General features: G+C 41.6%; 1 protein-coding gene across 4 annotated transcripts in view; it reads left to right on the top strand.

Moving 5' to 3' along the window:
- The first annotated feature begins 1,256 nt into the window (after positions 1-1,256).
- Positions 1,257-19,967, top strand: part of LOC108091318 (optomotor-blind protein) — a 60,772-nt gene continuing 42,061 nt past the window's right edge. For all 4 annotated transcript variants that reach the window (XM_017190452.2, XM_017190451.2, XM_017190450.2 and 1 more), the window contains exon 1: positions 1,257-3,583. In XM_017190452.2, coding sequence (XP_017045941.2) covers positions 2,487-3,583 — 1,097 coding nt within the window. In that variant the 5' untranslated portion in view covers positions 1,257-2,486. The remainder of the gene's footprint in view (positions 3,584-19,967) is intronic.

Below are 19,967 nucleotides of genomic sequence, written 5' to 3'. Positions count from 1 at the left end.
GGGAAATACCATCCCCTTTTGTCCCGCCTGTCCTCCTCATTTATCTCACCACAACCCCAACCCTCTAGCGCATTTATCTCACCACCCCACCCCCTTTCTCCGTCCACACGACAAACATTTGACCATTGAAGCGCATTTTTCGCTTGCGCGTCATTTGTCAACTTGGCTGATTTTTTTCATTATTTGCTCCTTTGCGATTCTACCGCCCCAGTGTTACGCCCCCTTTTTTAGTCGTACCCCCAAAGGTTGTGATTTACTGTCCCTTTTTATTTGCCTTTAGCTTCTGTTTACTGACCATTTTTTTAATTTGGTTTTTTTGTTCTTAATTATGTATATTTGTTTTTTTTAGGAAGTTACCTATATGTAGTTGTTTAGGAAGTTAAACCTATTGTATTAAAATATACCATGTCACACATTTTTTTAACTTTGTTTAAACCATTGTATTTTGATGTTTTTTACTAACCCCCTTTTTAATCAGAAACTGAAGCATTTGGCTTAAAACTTAGTGTTCTTTAATTGTTATTTATTTATTTAAATTTATTTCCTCATTATTTAACTTTGATTTGCCTAATCGTTGGTTTTTTAATAATTCTTCTCTGCACATTTTCGGTATCTTGTTTTTCTTCCTCTTATTGGTTTTTCTTTTTATTATATTTAACTATTTATTTAATATATTTTCTTCTGCTTGATTTTGTCCGCTCTTAGGCTTTCTTCTGCTTTTACTCCACCTCATCTTTTTTCTTGCTGACCCCTTCCCCTATCCACAACCTGTTTCTTCTTCTTCTTGTAGTGGTGTCAGCTGCCTTGTTACTTCTAACACGCTGCTTTTGACGCGACGTCGCTGCCGCCGTTGGTTGGTGCCATTTCCCATTACACACACAGGCTTACAGACACACCGACACACACAGACACCCGCTTTCACACTCACTCACACACACACCTACACCGGCGTCAACTCAACACTTTTGGTCCGAGTTTTTGGTTTTCTTATTGGAACCCCGCAGCTCACTTACTCTCTCTCTCGCTCTCTTTCTCACTTGCACACGCCCTCTGTTAGAGAAACTCAACACTCCTGCCCTCTCGCTCGCTCTTACTCGTTTGGAGCACCCCCGTGTATCGCCGTCTTACTCGTACGCCCATATGGCATAGCATGAGAGAGCGAGAGAGCCTCAACAGTGGGCAGAGGAGGAGCAGAGCGACAGCAGCGCAGTCGACGCCGGTTTTGGCGTGTGTGTATTTCCAGTTTCCAGTTTGAATGCGACCGGCGTGTAGTTCGTGTCGTCATCGCCGCTCTGTCGCCTTTGTCGCCTGTCGGTTGTCGCTTTTGTCGTTTGTCCCCCGTCGTTTCTCGTCGTTTGTTGTTTCTCCCTTCGTTCGTTGTTCGTTGTCGTCTCGTCGCCTACCACCTCCTTCTTCGCTCTCTTTTGCGATCTCATTCGTTGTGCTCGCTTTTTTTTTGCGTTCTCTTTTTTGGTAACAAACATACAAGCATTACAAAAAAAAACAAACGAACATCAACTATTTGCGTCAATTTGGGAAAACTTACTAATGCCAAGTGAAACTGTGAAAAAAACAAAAAAACAGAAACTTAAACCGAGGTTTATAAAATTTCAACGTTTTGCCGTCGCCAAATCAAACAAAAGGCAAGCGAATGTTTAAAACGAACAACAAGCCAAAAAGAAATGAAATAAAATAAAGAATGAACAAACAAAAACAGGAGAAAAGAAGAGAGCTTTAGCATTTAAAATTAGAAAAATTTAAAACCTCAGGAATACTTTCGAAAAAAACTATTAGGCGTATACGTGATGTATGCTGCAATTGTTGTTCTACGCTGAATAACGTGCTACATTTCCTTATTTTAGTTTTAAGCCGCAAATAAGAAACCAAGATGAGAAGAAAATTATTATCGTATAGAAAAAAAAAAGCATTTGCACTTGAGTATTATAAGGTTGTATACCGACAAAGATTTTAAAGATAGGTCGATTTCTGAAATAGAAATAGATAGGAATAGGTTTTTAATAAACAAGTATGAAACTAAGCAAGACAGCAAAAAGAGTATAAATATTATTATCTCTTAAAAATGTTCATTACAAAGTCAGGTTTGCTTACATAAATTAAAGCCACAATTAGGGCAGTATAAACTATGAGCGAAGTTGTTCAAAATTCATCCCAAAATACTCCTGTTAAATCCCCTCATAACGTTCTCGAAAATCTCAAGCGGCTAAATCAACTAAATATCCTCTTTATGTTTTTTGTAGCAATTAAACACAAATTTTTTTGAAACAACAACAAAAAAATAAGAGTGCCAGTGAGTGTCCCAAAAAAAAAAAGAAAATAAAACAAAAATAAGTACCTGTAGAACAAAATTGAAACAAACAAAAAACAAACAAACATTTAAGGAAATTGGAGATTAGAGATCCCGAAAAGAGATCGCCGTGGGAAGTCCTTTCTGCATGACGCACTTGGTTGTTTGAAACGGTTATGTGATGAGATACGACGTCCAGGAGCTGCTACTTCATCAGTCTGCTGAGGATCCATTCGCCAGATTTGCCAATGGGATGGCATATCATCCATTTCTTCAGCTAACGCAACGACCCACTGACTTCAGCGTCTCCTCGCTGTTGACGGCGGGTAGCAACAACAGCAACAACAACAGCGGCAACAACAACTCCGGTAACAACGCGAACAACAGCAACACCAACAGCTCCGTCAACAACACCAACAATCTAGTGGCCGTTTCACCAACGGGTGGTGGTGCGCAGTTATCGCCGCAAAGCAACCACAGCAGCAGCAACACCACCACCACCAGCAATACCAACAACTCTAGTTCCAACAACAACAACAATAATAACAACAACACCAGCAACAACAATAACAACAATACAAATAATAATAATAACAACCATACGAATAATAATAATAATAACACAACTAATCAAAAACAAGGACACCACTTGAGCACCACCGAAGAAACGCCCTCGCCAGCGGGCACACCACCGCCCACAATTGTTGGTGTACCGCCGATACCACCGCCGAACAGTAACAGCAGCAGCAGCAGCAACTCGGCTGCCGCCCATCCGTCGCACCACCCAACCACCACCAGCGGAGCCCATCATTCGCCGAGCACGGGTGCCGCTGCCCCACCAACGGCTGGGGCGACGGGCCTGCCGCCACCCACACCGCCGCACCACCTGCAACAACAACAGCAACAGCAGCAGCAGCAGCAACACCCGGCACCACCGCCACCGCCGTACTTTCCAGCAGCGGCACTGGCCGCTCTAGCGGGCAGTCCGGCCGGACCGCATCCGGGTCTGTATCCCGGCGGCGGACTGCGCTTCCCGCCGCACCACCCGGGCGCCCATCCGCACGCCCACCACCTGGGCAGCGCGTACACCACCGCCGAGGACGTGGTCCTCGCCTCGGCCGTCGCCCACCAACTGCATCCGGCGATGCGACCGCTCCGGGCGCTCCAGCCCGAGGACGATGGCGTCGTCGACGATCCCAAGGTCACGCTCGAGGGCAAGGACCTGTGGGAGAAGTTCCACAAGCTGGGCACGGAGATGGTCATCACGAAGAGCGGCAGGTGAGTGATCGAATATAGAAATGGAATATAGAATATAGGGAATGAAGTGATCGAAGCTTTTTGGGAGGGATATATCATACCATATTATATGTGCATATGCAGTGGGTGTGAAACGCGGGGAGTATCTTATCTATGGTGTAAAGTGTCCTTTGGCGATGTACTATCTTTTTTGGGTTTCCTACTCCAAAAATTAAGTGCGGGGTTTAATACTGATACACTGATACACCAAAAACAGTGATCACAGTGATGGCAATATTCTCGTTCTACTATTTTACAGTTTATTCCTTTAAGTCCTTAAAAATGGGTATTGCGAGTTGGAAATAATAATATTGCAAAGGATTCTAATTGAGTTAAGCCCAAGTTCAAAATCCTTAGAAAAGTTTTATTAAAGATATTATAAGACAAAAGAATATCCTTTAGAAGTACACCAGTATAAAAGCAATCTATTTGTCGATGGGAGAGTACTGTGTGCTTTATTTTTTTTATTCTGAATATTTTCGCTGCACAATATTGGCAGCAAATAATTTTTCCCGAGCTTTTGGCAATCGAAGAGACCAATCTGCGAACATGAATCTCGAGGCGTTCCCGGAGGTCACAGGCCGAGCTGCAGCCTTGGCCACTTGAGCACGTGTGGCGACGTCTCAAGCTCCCGTTAGCCGTCAAAACCGCTCCCAAGTTCCACGCCCAGTTGAGCTGAAAGTAGGTGAACAGATGCCCCTGTTCTTCCCCCTTTTTGTACATTTTTTGTACATTTTTTTTATTGTTTTTTTTTGTATGATATTTTCCACATTTTCATCAGTATGTCGCCAGCCTTAGAGCCTCAGACCCAGACTCTCTCTCCGTTGAGAAGATGATGATGATGCGACGATAATTATATGGCGACGACGTTGACATTCAAGCTGCGTTGGCGCGTGAAAATGCGTTTTGAGCTTCACACCTACTTGAGAAAGTATTCACGGAGACACTCACACACGAGTGGAGTGAGTGTCAAGTGAGTGCAAGACGCGGCAGCTGTGAATGCACTCAGTCCGCCGACTGAGTATGATCGGGCAGGAGAGTTTAAGGGACACCAGCAGCAACAATTTTTTAAAGCAATTGAGAAAACAGCTTAGAAGAATTCTTCTTCGAAATGCGTTTTAAAACATAGCAACTAACTAACGAATTTATGTTAAACTAAAACTTGTATTAATTTCCTGCAGTATTCCCCTGGATAATTCTTTCCACTCAACGGTTATTCATTTCGCAGCAAGCCCAATTCAATTAGCTTGAATTGTTGCTTTTTTAAGCTACAAATTACCTGACGCCTCGGCTAAGCTTCTTTGGCCAACGCCTTCGCCGCCCCTTTTCCGTATATATGTATGTGTGTACATATACACTAACTACTACATACATATAGATGGAGAGTTACTTATAGTTTCAATGTCAGTCTGGCGGCGTAGGCGTGGCAGCAACACCAATAGAAAGTGGAAATAAGCGCAAAAATAAAATATTTGCAAATAGTTTTGTGTGCTGAAAGTTGCGAATACGTCTGGCCAGGTGTCTAGGCCCTCTGGCCACGCCCCCAAACAGCCGCCCACGCCCCTTCTTTGTGCCAGTGGTTGCATTTTGTTGTTGGTTGTTCGCACTTGGGAAAGTACACACAAAAAACACAAAACAACCGCATAGCAAACAACAGAACAAAAAACAACACAACAAAAACAACAAAAAACAAACAGAAAAACACAAAACCAAAAAGTTGATGGAAATTATATTTTTGAGCTAAAGAGTGAGCAGTGTTCCTGCTCCTGCTCCTGCTGCTGCTCCTGCTCCTGTTATATTCTTAAGCTCATTAGCAGTTTGGCGACTTGAAGTGTGAAACTAAACCAAGTGGCCAAGCCATAAGCATAAAAAACAACATTGCAACTCCCCTCAAAAAAAAAAAAAAACACCAAACCAAAACCAACTCCTCGTTTCTTCACTTTTCAAGTTGGTGGGCAAATATGTGCACTTAAAACAAATAGTTTTACTATATCTAACACAGATCATGGGACGAATATAATCTGTATGCTGTGTAAATGCACCTCAAATCCTGTGGCAAGTAAATGATTTAATAATTCAAAGTGACTTTTGAGTGCAAAATTATTTAAATGCTAGTTGGGAAGTTGAGTAGAACATGACAATTCAATTTTCTCGCCGTGTTGCCGAGTTCATGACCCTGCAAGGGGGGCGAGGGAGGAGCGGGGACTTGGGGGATTGCCCCAAAGTGTGGCATGCAATTGTTGTAAAAGGGGGCGTCGGTGGGGGGCGGCCCTAGATGAGGAATCGGGGCAGGCGAGATGGAGAAAGGGGGCGAAAGGGGGAGGCGGCAGGGGAGCCCCGAGTGGCTTGTAAAAGTTTTAAGTACTTGTACCTAGCACACATATGGAGATTATGGCTGTGTGTAAGTTGCAACTTTTTTGCACGCCACATACTACGTACGTTGTTTTTGCTATTACTGTTGTTGTTGTTGCTGTTGCAGTTGTTGCTGTTGCATGCTTGCGAGACGTGCGAAAAAAAAGCAACAACCAAATGGCAAAACAGCAAACAGAATTATTGTTGCCGCTTCTGTTGCCGTTGCCCCATCATCATCAATGTCAAAATTATTGTTTTTCCTGCCGCCTGCCCCCTGGAAAACACCACCCTCCTTTTTTCTCCTCTCCATGTGAGTGCCACTTGAATGTTTCGCGAGTGGATTTGCATTCACTTGGTGCGATTCAATCGTTTTTGTTTTTACCATTTTTTCATTTTTTTTCCAGCGAATTTCGCTTCGATTCATTGATGCAATAATTCGATGTTTCTGGCTTTAGTTTTTCGTGCACAAAAGCTTGGCAGCTGTTTCGGGAAAAAACAGTTTTGTTGATTAACATGTTTGGCCATCTAACAAATTGCTAAGTGCCACAGAAGAATATGTCACGGTATAAAATTTTCAATTTTAAATTGGTTAATAGTTTTCAACTATTTTCTTGAGAGATCAGCTTGAATTTATTTTTCATTTGAAACAAAAATCGCCTCGTTACCTTGTCCCCTTAAATAAAATCATCTGACTTCAATCGTTTACAGGCTAAAATTAAATTCCACTCAAAGCGTTTCTCTATTTCTATATTTCTATATTTCTCTCCCTCCTTCTCAATTTGTCGCTGGCAATTAAATCGCTAAAGCAAACAGCGTGAAATCTCTCTATGCTTTTCAGCTTGTTGCTGTGACTTATCAATTAATTGAAATTGCTGTCTAAGCGCAAATAAATAAAGTCTCGTCGAGCTGCGGCACTTCCACTTCCCTTCGCTTTTCCACACCCCTCGAACACTTGGCGACACTTTCGGTGCGAAGTCAAGGAAATGGCATTTCAAATGAGGGAAACCATTATAAATAAATCTATAAACAGTGTCAAAAATTATCAAGCGTTGACCTCAAGTGCGATGAAAACAGGGTGCGAGATAGCTTTGATTTCGCCAGTATTTAGCTAATTGAAAGTGGCGTTTTATAAGCACAGACATTTTCTTTAAACCCTATTTAAAAAACGGATAAAAAAACAGCTGCTTTTGGCCTTATAAATTTTTGTATTCACTTTGGATATTTAAAAAGTATGACTTGTGTAAAGATATCACCACTTTTATTGTTAAATCCACTCCCACGTAGCTTTGGACCCCCTCGATTTCAATTGATGTCAGCGTTTGTGCCTGGCATGCGATAATGTGACAGACAAAAATATTTAATGACACGCCAAAGGATACACACTATGTCACTTTTCTCTCCATATACATTTATTTTTTTTTTATTCTCGGGTCAACCCCTGGGCAACCGCCTGTCAAAGTTCACTTGTTTAATTTTCATAAATAAAAATTTCCCGTTTCCTCCATATTTATTTTTTTGCTCCTTTGTATTTTCGTTTTGGGTAAAAACTCAGCTGACGGCGACAAAACGCAATCAAAGTGCACTGGCCTGTCCCGCCCTCACACGCCCACCTCCTCCAAGCCGTAGGCTCAATTAAATGGGCGTGTCCGCCCCCTAGTTTTTTCGGTTTTTTTTTTTTTGTGTTTTCCCCCACAAAGTCTTTGACGGACGGAGTAAGAAAGGGGGTCAATTGGGGGTTGAGGGCCAATTTTTTTTCATTTTTTTATAGTGTACAACCCTTAAAAGGACCACCCACCTCCCGAAATTTTCCTGCTCCACCATCTTGGAAACGTTTTTCATAATTGTGTTAAAATTGTCGTTCGGCAAAGGGGGAAGGAAAAATTATCGATGTGCTAAGTTGACAAATACGCAAAGGCAGGGGATTACGAGAGAACCCCTACTAAATTACACTTAATTTGCTTAGCAACTTGGAAATTTCCTCGGCTCGGTGCAGCAATTTCTTTCTCTTTTTTTTGTTTTTGTAAGTCATGCCAAATTTGCTTGACCATTCCCAGTTTAATGAAAAATGCATAATAATTGCAATAGCGATATATAGAGTCGCTTCATGCGGCACATGGATACGTATATCCTTCGGGTATTGCGCACTTCTTGGAAAATTCATGAGGACGTTGGATAATTTGCGCGTAATTTGATTTTAAATTGATTTCACAGGGTAGAGCGTACGGGAAATCGGTGGGATCCTATAGATAACCCCGCATATCGTGTGTGCGTGTGGATGCAACCGATAATTATTTATTCAAAATTGTTTTTAAATGGCTAGTGCGCAATTTACTTCGGCTGGTTATGTGTAACAAAAAATGACTGCCTATTCTTATATTTGCAGTTGTTTAAAAATAACTGTACAACCTACAAGCCAGAAGATTCGCTGGCATTCCACATAGAAATTGATTCATTTTCGCACCAATGACCCTGTGGTTCTCTTGGCTTGTATATCGATAATCCCCGAGTGAGAATGCCTCTGGTTCTTTATGCGATCTTCACAAGACAACCATTTCGATCATGGCCGACAGACCGGCAACCCTAAATGCAATCCTAACCCTTCGAACAAACGCCGCTCCCTATCGTCGATCATAAAATAAAAAAAAAAAAACCGTTTTATTCAAACTACAATCGCCACCACCCTAAATCGGAAAACCAAAATTCAAATCCGACGCTGCTTAAATTACAATAAAAATGTCATAAAAAGTTTTGAACAAATTAAAAAGCGAAAAGCGTTTGAGAAAAAGGGAGACAGAGAGACATTTAAGTGGCACATTTTGGTGGCTGTTAATTTAAATTGCATTTACGCCCACTTGGAATTAAATGGAAATTAATTTGACGAACACCAAATTTCTGTTTTTTTTCGGTTCGGCTAATTAAGTGAGCGCTTCCGCCACCGGTAAAATCCAGGTCCCCCGTCCAAGAAAAATATAAAGCGCCCACGCAGCGGAAGTTGCAAGTTAGAGTTAGCGGTGCTCTTAACTTGGCTTAATGACGTCTGAGTTTTTGGTCAGAGAACCGCAACCAGCTCAAAATTGATGGTAACAAAATGCCGCTTAATGGTTTTGGTCTAATCGAGAAAATTCCGCTGTTTACACGCTTCGCTGGCTAATGAGACGCCAGTTTTGGTAGCTAACTGATAAGCCTAATGGGTGATTATCACTTTTAGGGAAAAAGTGGATTAGAATAACCCAAGAGGAACAATGGAATAAAACGGGGAACGTTGGAATGAAACGCAGTGAACACTTCAAAAAGTCCTGTTCGCAAAGAACCACTCATCGTGTAGACTTTGTCATAGGAACGCAGGAATTGGCACACATTTCGAACCCCAAATCCTTGACAACCACAAGCAACGCAAGGAATTCGAAACAGCGCGCCTTGAATTGCATGGAATGGAATATTTAAAACGCATTCGCTGGCTTCCAAGTTTTTTTTGTCGCTTCTTATATTTCTTTTCTTCTCGGACAACTTGAAAATGCATAAAGCAAACAACGCAAAATATGACAACCAACAACGACAGCAACAACCCAAAACGATGACGATGATGACGTCCTTTATAATGAACAACATGAGTTCAGAAGAACCCAAAAAGAAGAAAAGAAAGAAAAAACACAAAACCAAACAGAAAAAGGAGAGACAGCGAGCAAAACCAAAAAAAAAAAAAAAAAATTTGCACAAAGAATGGAGCAACATACGAAAAAAAAGGAAATACCAACAACAACTACCAAAAACAGAATGCCAGGCGAGTGAGCAGCGAAAGTGCAAGCGAGACAGCCTGCGTTGCCAGAAAGAGGCAGAGCTATCGAGGACGAAGACGGCGTCTTTTTGGCGCCAGAAAAATAACGACAATGCCTGACGAATATGCGTGGAGTGGTGGAGTCTGCTCAAAAATCGGGTCGTCAAAAGGGGGAGGGGATCAAGCACAGCCAAGGTCAAACATTTAGCACTCGAGTTCCGAGCTTAAGAAGTAAAATTTTTCTGATTTGTAATGGTTTGGGGGTCAGCTTCACTATCGCAACTGAAAATATAAAACTTTTCTAAAATATTTTTTTTTTAACGATTTCATCATTAAATGCGTAACCTACGTCAGATGTCCTTAGATCTAGTTTCTTGACATCTGCAGTATTTTCGCCAGTGGGTTCGGGGAACAATGCTTTGAAGTCGTTAGTTGCACATGTGTTTGGCATTGGCGCTCACTGAGCAAAAAAGCCAAGAAAAAGCCTCTCTCAACAGCAGAGAAAGTGATCGGGCAGACGACAAACAAGTCGAAGAAGCAGCATCCCCAGTCACCCAACAGAAACAACAACAACAACAAGAACAACAACAAAAAGGGAAGAAGCAACAGCAAAGACTAAAAGAAATGTCAAAAACAATGAGAACGGTCGAATGAATTTGACAAACATTTTCTAGATGTGCGATGGCAGATCAAAGAAAAATCGCCGGCAATGTCAGCGACAATCGTTGTCTATCTCTCTTTCTCACACACTAAGCAAATTAGACAAATTAGCCGTCTCTTTCACAAAAAAAAAAAAAGGAAGCATCCTGGTATTTTGAATCCTTAAATTATATATATTAATGTTTCTTTTTTAATTTAATTTGCAAGTTAGATTTTATATTCAAAGTTATAACATTTTTATTTGATTTTTTTAATGATTTTTTGATTATTCGTTTTTTAATCGTATCTTTTTTTGTCCCCACTTTTTTTTGTTTGTTGAACCCTTTTCAGTTTGTCCTCGTGGCAAATTCACGCGTTCGAGGCAAACTCGGCTTGGCTTTTAGCATTAGTTTACACTTGATTAGAACGCTAATTGGCCCAAAAAAAAAAAAAAATAAATAAAGCCAAAGAGGAACACGACGGCAAAAAAGGACGCTCACTGAGCTGGGAAATTTTCGCGGAAATGTGGCAGGCAGTTAAGCTGGTCCCCTGATCCTTTTGATCTATGCGATATACCTGAATGAAGATCTTGCCTTTTTGGTTAAGAAGCTTTTTAGACTTTTCAGAAACTACAAGTAACGTTTTCAAAAGATTAGATATTTGCTTAGATGGTTACTGTGCTAATTGGGAGGTAACAATAAATTAAAAAAAAAAAAAACTACCATCAAGTTGTAGACCCTTATCAAGCTGCATACATAAATGTTTTAATTGGTTTTATTTGCCTTGCTAAAAAGTGATGTCTGAAACTGGAAATCTTTAAATGTCATACTCAGCAGTTTTAGTTTAATGCAATCCTCCTGGAACTCCCTTCCCCTCCCTTCCACTCCTTTCCCCTCCTTTCCCTCCTTCCACGATTGTGCTTCTATACATTCTGCTGCGCCAAAGTTTGCTGGGGCTCAAGCGACGCTTTATGAATTTTAAGTGGAAAAAATTGACGAGTTAGTTTGGTTTTATTTTTTCTTTATTATTATTATTGCGGCATGCACATGTGTGTGTGTGTTAGTGTGCATATTTATTTAATATTTTCTGGGCTGAAAAATTATACAAATTGTATGGGGCATTTGGTGATTTTTAACTGCTCTGCGTGTTCTGTGTGCCTGATTAAACTCCCAAACAAAAACAGAAACAGAAACCAGAAAAGAACAAACATCAGCACAAGCACAAAATACAGGCAATACACTCAGGTCGGTCGACCGGCTACGTTTTTGGTAACACACACGAATTTATGTTGCCACTTGATTTTTATGAATAAAAATTCTTCTTATTTCGGTTTCGGTTTTCTCGGAAAAATACAAATCAAATTTATGTAGCACCTACACCTACCTACACCGTGGGTGAAACACCCATTCCAGTTTTTCCTGTCGAGGGTTTTCCACGAGGGAAATTAACACGAAGCCAAAAGGCAATTACGCACGCACATCTGCAGAGTGGATGGTGAGAGGTTGGGGAGGGTCCACTGCGCCTACTCGGGCTACAGTGGCCCCTCGCTGGCTGATCTATCTGAACTTTTTTTGGGCTAAGAGCCAATTCAAAATTCAGTTGTAAAACTCCTTTTGCGTCTAATATTTTACTTAATCAGATGCTTTCAAATTCTATTCTGATTTAAAGCTGAGTTTTATGATTCGTGTTAGTGGCGAGATTACTGTAGTGGCACTGAACCTTTGTGGTTGTTGCTTTTAGGTGTCAATGACGTGAGCTAACCGTTTGCACTCATGCCAAAGTCTTTTAAATAGTAAAACGCCAACAACAACCAACAGAACGAAGCCAAAAATGTTCAGAAACTTTTATCATTATAATTACTAAAAGGCACTAAAGCAACTACAACAACACACCAACAAGTACACCAATTAAACAGTTTCCCAAACAAATATGTAATGTTACACCAAACATTATAAAATTGTACAATACCTAAACCAACAATTACACTATAAACTAAGCCACTAATTTTACCAAAACTGAAACCAAAAAATGCTCCACGAAGTACACCGTCAATTAAACCAAAAACCCTTAAGAGCTACACGGAAAAAAAAAACTCTGACAAGAATTTAGCTTTTTCGCGTGCAAATCCTATCTCTTTCTGTGCATCTCCCGACTCTTTCTCACCCCCAACTGCTTTTTGTGTGTGCAGTCAATTAATGGCAAACAAAAGTTTTGCAGTCTGCGCTGCGTTTCGCCCAACTCCCCCTCATTTTCCGCCGACTTCATCTAGTGGGTGACGAAAAAAAAAACGTTTTTACATACATATATATATACACATACATACATATATTTTCACAGCAGCAGCAAAACTTTTTTTCGCTTTATGCTTTACATATGTATGGTGTTGTTGTGCTGTTATATTTTTTTGTTTGTTGTTTTGCTTTATATTGTTTGTCTGCCTGCATCGCGTTAATTGAGTGTGAAGTTGGGCTTTTGTTGCTGTTATTGCTGCTGCTGCTGTTGTTGCTGTTGTTGCTGATTTTAATTGTTAAGCAACAAAGGCGCGAAATATGTTTTAGCTGTTTTGGCTTTTAATTAAGCTGCCAGGCCCAAAAAAAAAAAAAATGAAATAGCCGGGCGAGAAATGTAAGACAAAAAAGAGCAAAGCGAGGCAAAAAAGAAACATAAGGAGGCAGTAGATTGCGTGCAAGTGGCAGTAAAAAGTGTTGATTTCATTAAAAGCATTAAAGGCAATTGTAGCAACAAAGTCAAAGTCACTCTCTCCATCTCTTTTCATACGTTTTGGCCGCTCTGGTTAATATATTTATTTATTTTTTTTGTTTTTCTGTGATCGTGTGTTGACTGCATTTAATTGTTGTTGTGCGCATGCTTTTGTCGACGACGCCGGCGTCGCTGCTCGCGTTCGTTGTCACTTTGAGTTAACAACTCGATTACACGCTCTGCCTCTGCCGGCGTCGCTGCCAACGTCGCTGTCATCGCCGCCGGCCATGTGCAATTTTTTGAATTATTAATGAATCTCAGCAACGGCCGCTATAAAAGTGGCAAAAAAGCTAACAAGAACCAAGAATACCCAACACGTTTCTTTTCGTTCTGGTTCTGCTGTGAAAGCATGCTTTTGAAGACTGTAATTCTGTTCTGCCTGAAAATCAAGATCCCTTTTGATTACCGGCTCCAAACTTGAGATAACAACTGCAATAGAGAAATAGATGTGTCCATACCAAAATTGGTATATCTTAAACACACAGGAACCGAGATCCTTGGGATCGCGAATACCCAATCTCGAGTATAGGGTACGAAAAAAGGCAGCAGAGAGGAAGAGCATGGAGCATGAAAGCAAAGTAAGTGCTGTGTACAGCAGCAGCCGGATCGTGTTAATAAAAAACAATTAATATTAAGTGTATGTTTAGTGTGGCTCTTGACGCCGTTGCTGTTATTGTTGCTCCTGTTGCTGCTCTGCACTCGTTGATTATTTGTACTATTAACGCGTTGTCAGCAGAACTCGTTATCTGCCGTCTCCCTCTCTCGTCGCGTGTAATTACTTTTAGTTGGTCATAATTTGTCAATAGCTATTTTGTTGCACTGCCAATTGCTAGGCAGTCGTCAGCAGTCAACAACAATTGCAATCGCCCCAGCAACAACAAAAACCAATGCAACGGAAGTGCAAGTGGGCAATCGTGTGTGTGGAAAGGAAGAGGAACGACACAGAGTGGGGCAGAGAGAGAAGGAACATGGGGGAGATAGGGGAAAACAGAAAGTGGAACAAGTTAGGTGACAGGCAGAAACAACTTGGCCAGATCCGAACTGTCAACCGTCAACGGCGGGAATTCATCGCCTGGGAGATTCCATTACTCGTTGCTCGTTACTCGTTACTCGCCACTCGTTGTCGATCATTAAAATATAAATGACATGGACACTTTTTTATAACCTAAGTTATAAATAAGTTTATTTTACTCGCTACCGGTTTGTTTTGATTAGCTTTTTCCTCAGTAAAGTATACAGATTTAAAATCCGCACTCGTTGCTTGCATTCGTAGTGCTTTTTAATTAGCATAATTGAGATAACTGGATGGCCGACTCGGAGGCAAGCAAGAGAGAAGGTAATCCCCTATTTTCTCCTCCCTCTTCCGGTTCGCTTGGCTCTTGGCTCTTTTTCTCGGTCGAGTGGTCAAAACCCTCTCGCTCAACCTGTTCCCGCTCCCCTGCGCCGGCGCCTGAGCGATTTTCGCAAACTAAATCGCACATAATAGAAAGACAAAGAGGGAGGCGGAGGCCGAGACCGAGGTTTGGTCAGAAGGGGCGGAAAGAGGGAGAAGGTCAGCTGCCTGAAGGGATCCTGATCGCAACCCTCGGGGGTTTGTTTTCGCCTTTCTTTGTTTGATCCGTTTCGTATAGCGCCAGGTAAGCCACATCCTCTGTCCTCTGGCCTCTATCCCCAGTTCTCTGTTCTCATCCTGATCCCTCTCCATCCATCTCTCTCCTCGTTTAGCTTTGTTTGTTTTTCGGTCTCTTTCGGCCCTTGGGTTCTCCCTTTCCGTGTTGTTCATATGGCCACTTGTTAAGTGTCGTTTGTATCTGCATTTTATTATCATCAAAAGGCCGCTGGGCTTTTTGGCTTCCTTGTCTTCTTCCTTCCCTGCCCTTCGATCCTGCCGATCCTTTTAGTTTTTGCCCCTTCACTTAAAGTAGAAGAATGCCCTTCTTTGAGGTAAATATTAGTTCCCCTGTCCCGTATAGTTCTTTGTGCATATATTAATGAGTAAACGAATGCTTCAAATTGTCCTGATCGTATTTCGTAAATCTGGGTTTGCGTTTTAAATGGGTTACAACGCTCCCAAGTTTCCTGCTTCTTTCCAGAGCTCTTATCGTTAAGCTGGATCAGCTGTTGATTTGGGCTTTGGCTTCCCTCGTCGGGCAGCTTTCCGGGGGAGTGGTCAACTATCTGGTCGGTCATCAAGTGCTCTCCTATCTCTCGCTCGGGCCCCCCCGTTTTTGGGCTGCACCCCTGGCTACTCGAGGAGCTGGCAAAAAGGTAAACAGACCACAAATTGGACAGTGGAACACATGTTTGGCGCGTTAAATGCTCGAGCGTGTTATTTATAACGTTTTTTATGCGCTCAACAGCTTTTCGCAGCCGGGCCAACCACTTGCTGCTCTCTTCCTCTTCCTCACTCTCTTCAGTCTTCTTGTTGGCCGTGTTGGTCGTCTTCGAAATTCTGAGCCATGGTGTTGTTGTTCTTGTTAAGACGCGTGTACCCAGTTGCCCCTCGTGTTTTGGCCAGTTGCTGCCGTTGTTGTTTGGTCAACACCTTTTGTAGACTCTGGCTCCGGGCAAGAAAAGGAATCGCCCCCATCCCCCCTCCCCCCTTCTTCTCCACTCCTCTCCACTTCGCTTTCGGAGAAGAAAAGGGGCTCTGGAAACAAAAAACAGCAGCAGCAGCAGCAGTTGTAAGTTTCTGTTTGTTCTTCGTCGTTTTTCGTATGACCGCAAAAATATGCGTATGGACATTTGTCCCTTTTTTTGGCCTTATGACAGCCATCGGTCATCGGGGTCCTCTCGAGTCCTTGAGCACAACTGACACTCCAGAAAACACGCAATGTCCTCGGGAGCGCCACCAAAAACCAAAAGAATTCTCATTCTGGATCAAGATCGTTATCTCAAACAGGCAGTTAAGGCGTCTTAACTGGATGAAAGTCACGAAGAGGTAGAAGAATTCAAAAAAGAAGAGGTAGCACACAGTTGGTAAAAAAAAACGTTAGATCAAGATGCGATGTTCGCGAAGAAATTGCAAAGGTTTTTTAAAAACGATCTTTTTAAGAAACTTTTTTGAGCCGTGAAACTTTTATGGCAATTATAACTTTTTATGAAACCACAATCCCTTTAAAGAAGAAACCATCGATGGCTTCAATCTCCATGAGCTCCTTGGGTAAATATGATTTTGTGGCAGAGCCAGATGTCTTTAGTGCAGCTTGCTACCAAATCTTTTGAAAAAGAACAAGCCCCGAGCAGCAGGAGAATCGAGCTACAGAGAATACCCAAAGCGTCGAACAGATTCGAGCAGAAACCCAACAGAATTGAACAGGTGAACAGTAGATCTCTCTGTCGAGATTCTTCCCCCGGGGTTCTTCATTTTTCTTATATATTTTTTGTTTTGTTTTTTCGGGGCTTATCAGCTCTTCAGTGGAGCTGAATTGGGAGGAGGTTTCTGCGAATCGTGTTGATTTGATTTATTTAAAACCAACAAAACAAAACGCGCAGGCAAGCAAGGAGGGGGAATGCGAATTTATCGCTTTTCGATCATAACTAAGAATTATATAAACATGCGTTCGGAACCTCAGTGCACACCACCCATGAATGGAGGCCCTCGCTGTCTGTTGGCGTTTTTTTTTTTTGCTTTCTGTGGGCTGAAACAAGTTGCAGTTTGTTGTCCGTCTTCATCATGATGAAGACGATGATGATGGTGATGATGGCGATGATGATGAGGAGGCTTGGAGTTCGCCGTGTGTGGGACACATTAGAATCCGGTCCTTGGGCTGTCCTGTCTTTCAACTGCATGTCGGTTATGTTAACAACATTTAAACGCAGCTCGTTTAGAATCTGAATCTTCTCTCCATTGAGAAACTGGAACTGGTAACAGGGGACAGGGAACAGAGACCTGGCAACTGGCAACTGGGAACTGGGAACCCGGAGCATTCCAGCCTGGAGCCTCGGACCCTGGAACCTCGAAACCTAGGCTCGTTACGTGCCCTCCGCCTTGTTGACTTTGAGGATTTATGAGTGTCTGACGTGTGTGATGACTGTTATTAGCCGCGTCCGCGTCCTCAAACCCAGTCTACAACAATTCAAGCAACAACGCGCCAACAATCGCAGCAACAAGACAACAAGCCATTCAACACTCGGAGAAACTTTTTGTTTTAAAACCAAATCAGTTAATGACAAAGCAAACAAACAAAATAATTTAGTTAAAGATGCAACTTTCTTTGGAAATTATATTGGTAGTATTGTTTTTAGTTACAAACTACTAAACTAAGAAACATCACAATCCAAGAGCTCTCGTTTGTCGCAGTGTGGCGAACAATCCCAGGCAACCTCCACATTTCCCAGTTTTCAGAGCTCTTTAAACGGATGTGCGGATGTGTGCATCGACATGGCCATCAGTGTGCCCCCTGCTTAAACTTTCCCCCTCTATCGTCATCATCATCATCATCATCTTGGTCGTGATCGTGATCCCAACCACAAAAGAAGGATCTTCAGCTTCGGCTTTTTATTTGTACAGCGAAGAAGAAAAAAAATAACGAAAATCAGCAATGCAAACAAACAAACAGAAACGCGTTAATGGCGCCTACCACCATAATTTAGACATTAAACGTGGGCGCTGGGGGCGTTGCAGCTATCAGGGTTGTTTGTTTTAGCGATTACTCACTGTACATCAAATTGTGCTGGGGGAACCAGAACAGAACCTCCTTGTGGCGATTTAGGGAGCATATAAATAACAATTTCTTATGAATAACATTTAAATTAAATATGATAAAAAATGTCGAATAAATAATAAATTTGTTTTTTTGTATTAAGCATATCAAATTTATATTGTTTGTGAGTCCCCGCACTTTGAAAAGTATTTAAGTAAATCGTTTACTGTTGGCAAAAATAGTTACTCAGCAGTTATTCATAGCGTAGCTAATAAAATTAATTATTTTTGCTATAAATCCACTGGAAAGTTGGAACTACTCGTAAAGGAAATAATCATATGCATCTCTACTTATTATTTATTTTTCTGCCACTTTAATGGCTTTCAACTGCGACAATTTGTATGGAAATGAGCTCAGTCAGCGTTTTATTCAAAGGCCCTTCGCCAAGTCCCCGCCCTAAACCTAAAATCCACTCCCCAGCTCCAATTGTAGAGCATCTTGAGCTCATCTTTCTTTATCTGCTCGCTTTGAGCTCACTTGAGCACTAAATGCGCATAAATTACTTACACTTTGGCAGGCAAACATTGACAGGGAAAAAATAAAGTAAGTCGAAAGATGGGAGCCACGCCCAGTGAACAGCCCAATGAACCACCCACAGAACCACCCACAGAACCACCCATTGAACCACCCACTGCACCACCTAGAGAGCCACCCACCACTCTAAAAACTTGGCCAACGAGCTGCAAAACATTTGACGCACAATTTAATTAAAAATAAGACAAACTCTCGCCTGCCCCCTGACAAAATGTATTTAAAACTTGGCCATAAATAATTTAGCACCGACTTTGGGGTCGGACGGGTATCTATGCGATACTTTCTTGCCACCGCCCCCAATTCCCCGCTGATCTGTTGGAAATGTCATTGCTGCCACTGGGGGAATTGCATCTTGGCCAAAACCAACTTGAGTCTCGGGCCAAGAACCTAATTGAGGTTGAACCAATTAGTGGCGGGTCTTCAGGGATCTTTGCCTATGCAAATATGGTTTATTATTAACTGATATTCTAGAGGCCTTAACTTGTCCAATATGATTCTGATTTCAAAGTGGCGCACATCTAAAAATTTGTCATCCAATTCTCTAACCATTCTGTTTACGAGTTCTGGTTTTAATCAGACGCTATTTTAATATTACTGCAATATTTTTTCATATTTTAATCTAAATCAATCATTTTCGCCGTTTAATACTTGTAAACGTTTTCTAAAATGAAAACCTGAATTCATCATATTATATTCAACCGTTTTACTTGCGTTGCATGTGCGACAAATGAAAATGAAATAAAAATTGCCGCTAAATTGTTAAGCCAATTGTTGTTGCTGCTGCCTTTGATTATTGTGCGAAAAGTCACACAACTGACGAAGCCGCCGGCTTGCATATTAAACAGACTAAAAGCCGGAGGAAACTGAAAATTATTAATAAATGAATGCAAATAAGCAGGGGGAAAAATAACAACAAATAACACACATAAAAGCAAAATTAAAAAAAAAGGGGAAAGAACATTTCTTGCATGAAAATGAGCTGAGGAGCAAACGAGATGGGGCGATGGGCGGACCAACTGGCAAAAAACTGACCAGAAAAAAATACAAAAAAAAAAAAAAAACAGGCGAAGCAAAAATAACAAAGCAGAGCCACACACACAAAAAATTAAAAAGAAAAAAAAAATAAAAAAAGAAAACAAACAAAGTAAAACGAAAAATAAATGCGGGGGCGTCGCGCCATCCCTTTTGCGCCAAAGTGGGGCGCACATGTGGAAAGAGAGGGACAGCAACAGCCCAAAAGCAGAGCAGGTGAAACGAGGGAAGGAGTGGGTAGCTGCCAAAGGAAAGAGAGGGGCTGCATTTGCAAGGTTAGAACTCGCAAATAAAATAAAATAAAATAAAAAGAAGGGGGTGAGTGTGTGGGTTTTTGTTTGTCTGTGTCAATTGACCGAAAATGATGGCGACCAAAAAAAGTGTTTCGGCAAAAATGGCGCAAATGCACGTGTGTATATTCCGTGTGTGAGTGTGTGTGACAGCAGCCGCAATTATGAGCAATTATGACAAAAAAATCAACAAAAAAAATAAAGAAACAATGCAAGGGCAGGCAAACAAAAGCGGCGTCAATAAAAAGTAAAAAAAAAGAAACCAAAGCAAAGGGGTG

This window comes from Drosophila ficusphila, unplaced genomic scaffold, assembly GCF_018152265.1.
Source record: "Drosophila ficusphila isolate 14025-0441.05 unplaced genomic scaffold, ASM1815226v1 contig_198, whole genome shotgun sequence".
In the NCBI taxonomy this organism is placed as follows: domain Eukaryota; kingdom Metazoa; phylum Arthropoda; class Insecta; order Diptera; family Drosophilidae; genus Drosophila; species Drosophila ficusphila.
Note: the sequence above shows the minus strand (reverse complement) of the source record. Positions and strands in the feature narration are given on the sequence as shown.